A 12,138-nucleotide genomic window follows, 5' to 3' on the forward strand; every position below is an offset into this window, starting at 1 on the left:
GAATGGGATACTGAAGTAGACTCTTGAGATGTCCAGGAGTCCCACAGAAAGAGAAGTACAAGTCAGGGAATATCCAGAAGCCCGGTGGACTTCATTCAAATGCAATAGGCACCTCATGCAGCAGGAGCAGCAGCGGCAACTCCATGGACTGAGCCAGGCCTTCAAAGCTGACAGTGACTCTTGGCATTGCCCACCTCTCTTGGAAAGCTATTGAGCTGCAGCTGCTGCTTCTCAGATGCCTGACTACAGAAACACAACTGAGAATGAGCAGAGTGTGGCCTGATTGCACAGCTCTGGTCCTCTGTTCCTGGAATAGGGATGGGGGTAGGGAGAGGTTGGCCTGGCAGGAAGTGACACCATCAAGGGCATTGAATATCATTACTTGAGACTGTGCTTGACCTTATGCCTTGGCTCTCCATTACAATTATTCTTGAGCACTGGCAGTACGCTGGGAACTATGCATGCTCTCACAGAAACTTCACAGCAATCCTGAGGTGCCACAGCCAAGTTCCAGAGCTGGGTCATACACCCGGAGCCTAAAGAACCCTCATATGGACAGCAAGTAACCCGCTTATATTGGGGAGCACATCATCTCCTCCAAGCCCCTTTAGCCCTGGGTAGAGTCAGTACCTGGCTTACAGACTTTTGTAGGAATGTCTGGGTCTTTGGATTCAACTTGAAAATGTTTCCTTTTCCTTTCCTGGCTTTTGCCAGTCTGGCTGGAGGCAGCTTCTGGAGAGGCAGGGTAATCCTTCTCCTCCTCTTCCTCCTGGTCTTTCATGGTGCCTTGCTGCCCATGCCCCTTTACTTCCGCAGGATTCATCTGGATGTTGCAGTCCCCACTGGCTGCTCCTTCCTCCTGTCTAGAACAATGGGGGAGTTCCTCGTTTTCCTGTCAGAATAAAGAGCCAAAAGTCAGAATCTACTAGGGATCAATACTGTCCTCTGATATTCCCACCACAGGAGACAGAGAGAGAACTGCACAGTCCTGAGTGGACACATGGCTTCATGGGGGAGGGGCAGTCACTTCTGTCCACACAGCATCAGTGACAAAGGCATGCCCAGCTTGGGCAGAGTTGGGGGACTTCCCTAGGCAAGGACAGAGAGGCATGTAGGGGAGAGATTCCTTAGACAGTGGTGAAGGGGATAAATGTAAGATGTAGCACCAGTTCCCTCTCCTATCCAGACCATTCCCCAGTTACTACATTAGGGAAACCAAGGCATGCAGAGAGGGTAGATCCTGTCACTCAGTGCTTCCTCTCACCCTACAGCCCAGCTCCAGAAGGACTTTTGGGAAGGCTCTGGCACAGGTGTGTCACAGACCTGCAGTTACCTCATGGTCCAGCTGTAGGTTATGCTGCTCAAATGAACTAGGGTCCAACTATTCCCTTCACTAGACTTTGCGGGGAATGTTGAAAAAGAGGCAAAATCATTTGGCAAAATGATCACTAATGTCTCTAGTCTAGAAAGAAAGAAGAAAGAAAGGAAGGAAGGAAGGAAGGAAGGAAGGAAGGAAGGAAGGAAGAAAAAAGGAAAGAAAGAAAGAAAGTAAGAAAGATCATATCCTATGAAAGAGACATCTAGAAAATGCCTAAAGAAAGTTGAATGTTTGTTCAGGAGAGGAATACTCAAAAATGGACCTAGAAATAAGTCCAACAATACCTGGAGAATCCCTCTCTATTGTAAACCCACAGTCTACAGGTCAAAATGCCCATGATCTTGTTTCCCCTCCAACCCCTACCAAAAACATTGGTAGATAGATAAAAAATGAGAGCCATACAGCTAGGAGAAAACAATGAAGTGAAGAGAAAAAGGATGTGGGTTTTCTCAGTATCCAACCTGGGGAGTTCAGGGTTATTTAATTCTGTGTCCTCAACTTTCCACGAGCCCCAGGCTTGGCTACACGGAGTACACGGATTTGAAAAGCAAAGTCTGGGTGGAAACCTCACCCTTGTTCAACAGTCAGCTCTCACTGGAAACCAGGGGTGCTCTTTTTTCTTCATTTTGGAATGAGGAGCAATTAGAAGCCACTCCAGGCACTTAAGTTCAGTGTTAGTGTTCTCAATCATGTAATCATGACCTCAAGCAATTATTGAAATGTACTAGGGGTTCTCTGATTTCAGGAGATGCTCTTTCAGTTCTTCCTCCACCTCCCCCCTGTTTTTACTTGGACACACCCAAATTTTATTCCTTTTCCTGAGCAGGGAGAGAAGCAGGGAAATGTAAGATTTCCACCTGCCAGGGAATCTCTAAGAAGACACAGAAATCCCAGGGCTTACATACAGGGAAGAACACAGGGCACAAATGCAGTGGAGACTGCGGCCCCATGGGGCCGAGGCAGTCAGCACTAAACTCTGCCTTCAGAACTGGATTTCTGAACCCCAGCTGCTGCCCACTTGCCCGCGAATGGGAAAGCCAGGGTCTGGAACCCATCTCTCCATGGTTCTGTTCCCTTGTTTTCAAAGAAAGGCACGTATACCTTCCTCCAAGGACCTTTACCCTTCCCAAATCACTTCCCTCTTCTCAGCCTCCAATAAGTACCAGAAATCTACTTATTCGTAAGACATGGCGCAGGAAATTACCTCCACTTGGGGATCAAATGGAATTGTCTTTACACAAGGAACTCAGCTGGTGCTCAAAGCCCAGCAGCTTGAACAAACAAAAATCAGGAAAGGAGGATTTTTAAAAAATATATATTTTATTGATTTTTAAAGAGAGGGAGAGGGATAGAGAGTCAGAAACATCAATGAGAGAGAAACATCAATCAGCTACCTCCTGCACACTCCCTGCTAGGGATGTGCCCACAACCCAGGCACATGCCTCCGACTGGAATCAAACCTGGGACCCTTCAGTCTACAGGCCGACACTCCATCCACTGAGCCAAACTGGCCAGAGTAGGAAAGGAGGATCTTTATCAGCCCAGGCTCCACCCCTAGGCTGATAAAGCCACCTCATTGAATGGCTCCAGTGGAAGTTGAGCAATTCCTTTCTAGTTCTGTCAAATCTCTCTCATCTGGATTTGACCAAGAACTGAAAAATGAATGTAACAAATCATAAACCCTGGGACCATGTCTGAAATCCAGTTTTTTATCATTAAGAAATAACCTTCTGCCCAACCGGCGTGGCTCAGTAGTTGAGCATCAACCTGTGAACCAGAAGGTCACAGTTTGATTCCCGATCAGGGCACATGCCCGGGTTTCAGGCTCAATCCCCAGTGTAGGGCATGCAGGAGGCAGCCGATAAATAATTCTCTCTCATCATTGATGTTTCTCTGTCTCTCTCCCTCCCTTCATCTCTGAAATCAATAAAATATTTTTTTAAAAAAAAGAAGAAATAACCTTCCAGCAAAGAACATAACCAGTCCATTTCTTATTTCTCAGGAACTGAAGTAAGAGAGGTAGGGCTCACTCCCCAGGTTTGCCCACAAAACAGCCAAACGAAGCGTCATAAACGAGCTGGGTGAGTTAAGTTTTACCTGTGACAACTTTGGTAGATTATGGCTGTCGCCTTCAGTAGCCAATGACTCTACTTGTTCCTTTAATCTAAGCTGAGGTGCCAACAGCTTCAGAATATCGGGAGAATGTTCCTGAGACTGTCCCGGGACTGATGGTGAAAAGAAACTAAGGAGAAGCTGTGACATAAAACAGAAGACTTCACTACTTAAGTTTCTACAGGTACTCAGGTGAAGGGAGAGGGGGAGGAAAAGGGTAGAGGGAAAAGGTTGCAGGGCAAAACTCTAGGGAAGAAGCCTTGGACCAGACAGACCAGGGCAGACCACGGCAGGGACCCTCACTTCAACAAATCACCCAGGAGCTTATTAAAAGTCTAGGTTCCAAGTTCCCATGCCTGGCTCCCCAGATCTGAAGTGTGGTCCAGGAATTTTCATTTTGAAAAGGCATCCCAGATGCCTCTGTCACCCTAGTCAAACTTAAAGAGCTATCACTGCAGTGCTATCTTTCCATAGAAATATCTGCAGTAGGATTAAAAAACTTAGGTAGGAGGAAAGAGCCAAAGAGGTGAAGGCAGGAGACAAAACATCAGCTGGGGGACCTGGAGCCATGTCCATAACACCCCAGTGGGTTGAAGTCTACAATTGTCTTCTAGGTTCTGATATTTCTTTCCTCTGCCTGCCCATTTTGCTCCCTCTTTCCCCAGCCATCACCTCTGGCCCTTTATCCCTTCTGCATTGAAGTGTTAGAAAAAGCAGAAGCCAACTTTCCTCCATCTTTTCCCAGCCTCTTCTCCCCCATTCTGACCTTTACTTTCCCGAGAAAGTCAAGGAATTTCAAGAACTAGTAATGGGGCAGACTGGTTTCAGTGTATGGCTAGTTCCTTTGCAACTGCAAAAGCCCATTGTGTGAGAAGATCCAGAAGGGACTGGAGTCAACAATGGGTGTTCTAGTGCAGGCTGCATCATTGGCTGCCCACATTCTTGCTTCAATGTGCCAGCAGGGATTGTGAATATATGTGTGTATATTGTATGTAACATGTAAGGTCACCTGGCTTCTAAAACACATTCAAGTGTTTCCACCCAGATCCCCCTACAATGTTTGGAAACCCACTGGATGCTCCACCCGCTTGCTCAGTCAGGGTACATAGTCAGGGTATTAATTAATCAAGAGAGCCTAACAGGAACTCTGACCAAACTCTCCAGCTTGATTTGCTCCTTTGCTGTCCCTCTCCCACCCCTCAGTTCCTTCATGATGTTTCTTCAGATAACCAACTCTGCTTGGCCTTCAAGGCTCAGCTCCAGGGATGCGGTCCCCTACTACTCCAGCCTCCCTGATGTCACCTATACTTTCATGTTCTCCACTGCACCATAATAGAGCACCTTACACGACACAGTCTTGTATTAGCCTCAAATCATACCGTAGACGTAAGTCTTTCTTTCTAACCAGACAACCAGCTTCTGGAGAGCACAGGACAAATGCCCAACAAATACTTGTCACACTAGATGGAATTGAATTAGCACACTTATCCATCCCAGGGCCCAGGGAGAGGCCTTGGGTTCAGGCCCAATGTCCTCAGACATCCCTGTTTTCCTTCTATTTCTGGGGAACCCACTTCCCAGATCTAAGTTGGGAAAAGAATGAGGTGGAAAGGCACAGTGCCCAGGGTCATAAATGCCAGTTTTCAGAGCCCTCTCCTCCACCGAAGCCAAAGCTGGCTCTCAGAAGCCCTCCTGAGTGACCCAGCAGGACCAACCCATTTCTGAAGCAATCTCCCTCACATTCTCCCCAAAACAGCATGATGTTCTTCAGTGGCCACCACACAGCATCCTAAGATGTGAGGGTAAAAGGGCAGAGTGTGGTGCGAGGGAGCGGAGGCAGAAAGGAGAAATGGAAGGAAACAAGGCAGAAACAGGAGCAGCTCTTCACATCTTCCCTTTTACCACCTAAGATCTCGTTCTAGGCCTTCCCAATGGCTTTAGAAAACAAACGGTGGGGCCAACATTCAGTGGGAATAATCATTCCACATAAATGAAAGTCAAACCCACTTCAGTGTCAGCCTTCAAAAGGCTCAAATGGGTCAAGAAGGATGGAAAGAAGAATCTAAGGTTTGTGAGTGTATAAGGTAACAAATGCCAAGTGAACCTGGACCATCTTTGTCACGTCTGAAAATGGAACAATCTGATAAATAAGCACTCCTGCGGGCCCTCAGTGTTCTTAAATGGCTGCCATGCCCTTGTCACACTCAGCGGAAATTTGCCCCTACATTCTTGCCCCAGCCTCAGAACTCCATAACACTCATTACGGACATAGGCTCCTATTGTCTGGCATTATATTGCGCTGGGTAACACATGCAGGGTTGTAAGGGCATTGAGGACTGCCCCTGTGTCTTATGCCTCTTTGAGTCTCCAGATCTTAACACAACGTCTTACCCTATTAAGTTAGGCAGCCCCACTAAAAGCAGCTGGAAAGAGATGTCAACATAACTGATGATACCAGACCCTTTCGGGACACCTGTGAAATGGGTAAGTGGGAGTAAAGAAATCACTCATGGCCCTGGTCTGGTAGATCAGTTGGTTAGAGCATCGTCCCAATATGCCAAAGTTGCAGGTTTCATGCCAAAGTTGCAGGTCAGGGCACATACAAGATTAACCAACAAATTCATAAAGAAGTAGAAAAACAAAACAAACAAAATACACACACACACACACATATATATATATATGTATATATAATTAATCAATACTTAAAAAAACACTCTTTAAGAAACCACTCATCCTTAGACCTGACACTTGCCTCTGTTGGCCTTCACACAATCTGTCCCCAAAGTCAAGGTTCTTCTAACCACCTTTGTTCATCCATTGCAGAACTGGTTGGTCCCATTGCTACTCTCCACCCAGCCCCAGCAATGAGTGCTGAGACTCCCAGCATGTCCCTTCAGGACAGCAGGATGGTGAAGTGGCTAGAAGGCAGACCCTGGAAACAGGTAGAATTGGCTTCGAATGATCTTCCACAAATCACTAACTGCGACCTCACGAAAGTCACCAAGCCTCAGCATGTTGTGGGGATTAAATTATATCTTCCACAGAGAGCCCTAGTGCAGTGTCTGGTGTGCATAACAAGTGCTCAATAAATGTTAGCTGCTATTATTGTTGTTGTTGTTATTATTATCCACACCATGGACTACACTTAAGATTTGGAGGATCCACGAGTGCTTCTCTCAAGAACACTTTGTCCACTTCCCAAACCACAGCAAAGCAACTCCCTGGGAAAGAAATCTGTCAGAGGCAGAAGGTCCGCTTCCCCTAGTTCATTGATTTTTCTAACCATTCATTTCTGGAGCCTTCAGCAACCAGTCCTGTCTCTTGCTCCCTTTCTTCATCACTGCTCTGCCAAACCACAATGGAACAGAAGTACTTGGATTGCAGTGGTGAATTGGGGGCTGGGCACAAGGCAAGAGCAGAGACCACCACTGAACGTCAGTATCCAACTTCAGGCCCATTAGCCAGACACTCTGAGAGCACATTGCAGAAGAGTAAGCAACAAAGTCCTGGGAATGAGGATGCTTAAGCCTTCGCTAATACTCTCAGTACTTCATGCAGCTTTTAAAAATAACCACATTCTCCTGGGACTCAAGAGTCAGAATGCTTGTTTGGATTATATTGTAATGGTCTCTGACTTACACTTGTGAGACAGTATATGTGTTTTATTTCTAGCAAAGGAGTTGAAAGTTGGAGTTGTACATATGGAAAATGAGACGGGGGCCAGCATCCTTTATGAGGAGCTGGCTTCCTGGTGTGGCTGGTGAAGCTGTGACTCGGTCAAAGTAAAGTTCCACAGCTGCAGGCAGCCCCACACCCCTGACCTCTTGTCAACAGCCAGAAACTCCTCAGTGAGCCTCCATCCCCATGTTAACTTGTTTGTACTTATTTTTGTCTTTTGTTTTTTTCCCCATTGACAACCCAGACCCTGAGTGAAAGAAGCAAGAACATTCTTCATAGTCTCCTACAGAAATGTAGCAACTGCTCAATCTGATTGTACACACCAAGAGGACGGTGATTTGGGGGCAATCAATTAGAACTTGTGTCTCCCTCTTGTCCCCTTAACCCAGGGAGCCACCACTCAAGACCCCAAATGCCCTGGAAGACAGTTCCCTCAGCCGCCTCCCTGGAGAAGACAGTGAGGTGGGAGCCCATTGGGCAGCTGGGCCTGATGTCATCTCAACTCACGCTTTGGGCTTCCGATCTTGCTTTCCTGCTCTTTCCATCCAGTGAAACGCAGTATAGAAACTCTCTTAGTGCTTCCTCCACCTTGCCTAGGGTGGCTAAGGCTTGCGCCTTTCTGAAGTGTGCCTGGAAGAAAACGTTAGCTTTCAATCCCATTCTTATTCACCCTCCTGACACTATTCTTAATACTCCCTAACTTCATGGGTATTCACTCCTGCCTGAAGCATTTCCAAGGATTATCTTATGCACAGCCCTATCATGCAGGCAACTGTTCTGAAGCCCATGTTAAAGAAAACAAAAGACCCAGAAAAGTGACTTGCCCAAAGTAACACAGCTGATAAATTTTGCAGTCAGGGTTTCAGCCTGGGACTGACTGATACCAAAGTCCAAATTCTTACTACCCCCTGCTGCCGCACCATTGTATTAGAGGGATCACCAAGTAGCAAGAATGCCCATTTGAACACATACTAACCAGGACCCATCCAGATTTGCCTTCCTACTAACTAGTCAGTCGAGCAGAGGCCTGGTCCACATTACTGGCTTGAGTGACCACCTACACTTACTGATCATTCTTCAAGAGAGACCCAAGGGAAGGGTTGTGACCTAAGACCTTGATGGCAAAGCTGGAACTACCACTGTGGTCTAGGATCCCCAGAACGTTCTTCCCCACAAGGCAGACTGTTCTTCAGAGAACTAACCAAGGGACAGAGAGGTAAGCCTCTCCACTTACCTGTGGGGAACTGAAATTCCTGTTTAATACTCCCATCAACTCTTCCTTTATTGGGGAAGTCACGTTTCCCATTTCATCCAAAAGGGTATACTGCTTACTCGGCCCTGTTTCCCATTGCACTATCAAGGCCCCACTCTTAGGCCTTAGGTTAAGGATGGGAGCAGAAAAAGTTGCAAGAGAAGTCCTCCTACCCTCAGGCAGCTCCCTGCCCTGCACTGCTACAAGGACTGAAATGCTCTCATTGGAGTTCCTTTGGGTTAAGACGCTGGTGACCTTTAGTAAACTGTAAATGTGTTCCCTGGGAAAGCGAACATACTAATCCATCCTCACCCATGAACACCTTCTCATGAAAGAACACATGAGATTCACTTTGACATCAATGGCCCAGTGTGCGGGTCCACAATGCTTTATCTGAAGTCCCAGATTTAAAAAAATTCTGATAATCTGATATTTTCATAAGCCTGACATCAGAGGTCATGAGGTGGCACAACCTGACCTAAAATGATATAAAGTGTATTATATTCTTTATCCCACTTAGTGTGAATTTTCATGTAACGCACTGCAGAAATATTAATGTCTTATTATGGGGCACTGTCCAAAACTCAGTAAGGGTATTACTTCATAGAAGGTCTTTCCGGAATTGGAAACCTTCTGGATTCTGAACACATCTCACCCCATGAAATTCATAAAGGGATCATGGACCTGGACTTGGGTAAGTTGGGTGTCTAAGGAAGGCATCCTGGGGTTGTGTAGAGCGAGTACTACATAAAGACCCAGCAAGTATTATAGTTCACGGAATGGCCCTTAGGCCATGATCACTTGTGACCCTCACTGCATCCCTATGAGGTGATCGGACAGATAGCAATAGTTTCACTTTGCAAAAGGACACTTAGGGTCCAGAGAGTGAAGCAATTTCTCCATGTTCACTGTGCTGGCAAGCAGTGAAGCCCAAGCTCAAATCTAATCTTCTAAACCAAATATATTGACATGTGGCTAAGGGCCAGTCCTGAGGCCAGAGATGCAAAAAGGTGACACTTTGCATCCTAGCATCCTGAGATGCCTAGCTTGTCTTTCTCCCCACCCCTCCATGTGACCTAGATGTTTGTGGATACTGGTAGGCTGACTGACTATATTAAAGACTCAGAATGGCACAACCAGCCAGCAATGCTTGTCTTACCCTCCTCTTTCAGTTGTGCCTGGAAAATAATGGTGATAATGATAGCAAACACTTAGCTATGTGCCAGGCATTGTTCTAAGCATCTTACATGTTTTACCTTATGTAATTCCTATGACAAACCCTGTTAAGTAGGAACTTTGAATATCCCCATTTTATAGATAAGAATATAAAGCACGGGGAGGCTAAGTAAATTTGCCCAAAGTCACACAGATGATAAAAGTAGAAGAGCTGGGACATAAACTCAGGTAATCAGGCTCTCAAGTCTATATTCTGGAGTCACAGAGCCCAGGCTGCTATGCAGGTCATCAATGGAGGATCAAATTGGGGAAGAATCCAGTTCCCTTAAAGACCCCTAAGTAACCCTTTGTCAAAGGACCTGCTCCTTTGCAAAGCCTTCTCCCAGGTCTGCTTGAGTTCTAGTGCCCCATACCCCCAAGGGCGGCAGCCCTTCTGGCCAATTCCTTCTATAGCATACCCCCTTCCCATGCTTCCCATCCGACACTCACCTTAAAGCCCATTGGGCGGAGCTTACATGCTATTTCTGCATCATGCAGTGCATCCTCATGAGACTCCAAGGTGAAATAAATTTGTGACCGGTTGCTATAAAGTAAATGGTCATTGGGTGCTGCCAAAATGAGAAAAAAAGCAAACCCTCATTAATGGCCCCCAGCAGAAACAAGTAAATCCTGTATGAGGATGGATCTTGAGCAGATGGAAAATTTTCTAAGACTTTTCCCCTGGGGAGCCAAAGGGTCATGCTCAATTTCTAGCCCTAATATTGTCCTGCCAACGACACTCCCCTGCAGCCACTGTGGGTCTGAGATGGCCCAGCTGTAAAGAAGGGATTTTCGCCCCTCTCTTAAGCAGATCCTTAGAGGACCTGTGGTGTCAGGGGTGTTTCAGTGACTTTGACATGGAGAAAACTCTGGCACCCTGCTTCGTAGCTATATGGGGCTAGCAACTGACAGCCTGGCTTCTGACTGAGGTATCACCCACAAGGAAACAGGCCAGGAAGTGGGGAGTGGGAGCTGGCCAGATGTGACCCCCATCACGGCCACCAGGAAGACAAGCTCAAGTTAGTCTTCTGGTAGCAACAGCAACATCTGTCTAGAAACCCAGCACATATGAAGTTTCTCAAAGAAAATGGAAATGTATTTGCAAGGCTCCTTCCTCACATTATAGATGGCCAAATGTGAATGAACCTGGACAAGGCTTCTGAGAATAAATTGAGATTGGTTGTCACCAACACTCTGAATCACTAGATGTCAAGGTTGGGCAGGCCTTTAGAAATCATCTGGTTCAACCAGCCCATTCTTCAGATAAGGAAAATCAAGCCCAGAGAAGTGAAGGGATCTTCTGAAAGTCACACAGCTAGCTAGTCAGGCTTGTTAACTGTCCAAACCTTGCATCTGGAGTGGGGGGCAGGTTTCTTTTTTTCTTAAGGACAGTACAATATTTAGAACAATGAGGAAGAGAGCGTGGCCATCTTTTGGTACAAAGATATTCTTTGTTGGAGAGGCCCCTTTCCTCCTAGAAGGGTGAAGTGGTCTTGACATTTTCACCCTGACTGCTCTGACCGCACAAGGAAAAACCCCGGGGAAAACTGGCCCTCCTGGGATGCATGGAAGGAATGGAACCTTCCTTGGAGATCTGGGCTAAAGGGGCCTGCCCCTGTTGCCTTCATATTGCCCTGCTCTTCCCCAGGGAACAGGCTTTGTTGGTTTTTCCCTTAGGGATGTGCTAAGGGTTTGTGTGGGTGCACATTACTTGCTCTTAAGACATTAGCAAACAGTTTAAAGAAGTCTTCTCTGTCCCTTCTTTACTGCAGCACATGCCAGCCCAGTGGCAGCTCGGTGTTTGTGTGAGCACAGGGTGTGTGTGTGTGTGTGTGTGTGTGTGTGTGTGTGGAGGGAGTCCCCATCTCCCTCAGGTGCCAGTCTTTCCCAATCCACCCTAGTTCCTCCCCTATTCCCAATACCTGTTGCCAGTTCTGGTTTAGGCTCCACACAGGGACACTCCAGCCCAGCCCCTCCTCCACCCATCGAGTCCCAGAGTCTGGTCTGCCCAGCCCTGCTGCCCCTTTCCTCCCCTCACGCTTCGCCAGACACCGTGCCCCACCAGCAGAGCTCCTGGCAGCCTGCCCCAACTGGGCAACAGCAGCCAGTGGCTCAGAGGCCACTTCCTGGGTTCAGGTGCGGGGAGAAGAGGGTTGGGGAAGCCTCTCCCTGTGGGAACTCCGGAGCCCTAGTAGGGCCACAGGCATGGGGCTGCCCACCTTGTCCTTGAACCCACAAAGCCCACCCATCCGTCTCCAGGCAGCACGAGAGAGCGGGACAGAGGCGTGTCCCCTTCTCAGCTAGCCCACAGCCCCCGGAATCCCTGAGCAGTTTCCAGGCCAGGACGCAGGCGGCAGGCTGGAAAGGGGGGGGGGGGCATCTATTTCAGACGCGGATCCTGTGATAGGAAGCGGTGACAATGAGTCACAGGGCAGCGGGGCACGAGCGCTCTTCCCCCTCCCCTCCCCATGCTCGCGGGACGGTTTCCGAGGCGAGCGTG

The 12,138-nt window shown here is 47.5% G+C and overlaps 1 protein-coding gene across 2 annotated transcripts in view; it reads right to left on the minus strand.

Annotated features, from left to right (window-relative positions):
- LONRF3 (LON peptidase N-terminal domain and ring finger 3) overlaps nucleotides 1-12,138 on the minus strand; it is a 36,228-nt gene that overhangs the window by 23,321 nt on the left and 769 nt on the right. Inside the window, exons 2-5 of one of the 2 annotated variants that reach the window (XM_015562785.1) lie at nucleotides 10,089-10,207; nucleotides 7,679-7,801; nucleotides 3,476-3,631; nucleotides 631-892 (exon numbers count right to left, since the gene is read on the minus strand). In XM_015562785.1, coding sequence (XP_015418271.1) covers nucleotides 631-892; nucleotides 3,476-3,631; nucleotides 7,679-7,801; nucleotides 10,089-10,207 — 660 coding nt within the window. The remainder of the gene's footprint in view (nucleotides 1-630; nucleotides 893-3,475; nucleotides 3,632-7,678; nucleotides 7,802-10,088; nucleotides 10,208-12,138) is intronic. The other variant, XM_006761970.2, reaches the window with a different exon arrangement.

The sequence above is a fragment of the Myotis davidii genome, unplaced genomic scaffold (genome assembly GCF_000327345.1).
Source record: "Myotis davidii unplaced genomic scaffold, ASM32734v1 scaffold1858, whole genome shotgun sequence".
NCBI classification, from domain to species: Eukaryota; Metazoa; Chordata; class Mammalia; order Chiroptera; family Vespertilionidae; genus Myotis; species Myotis davidii.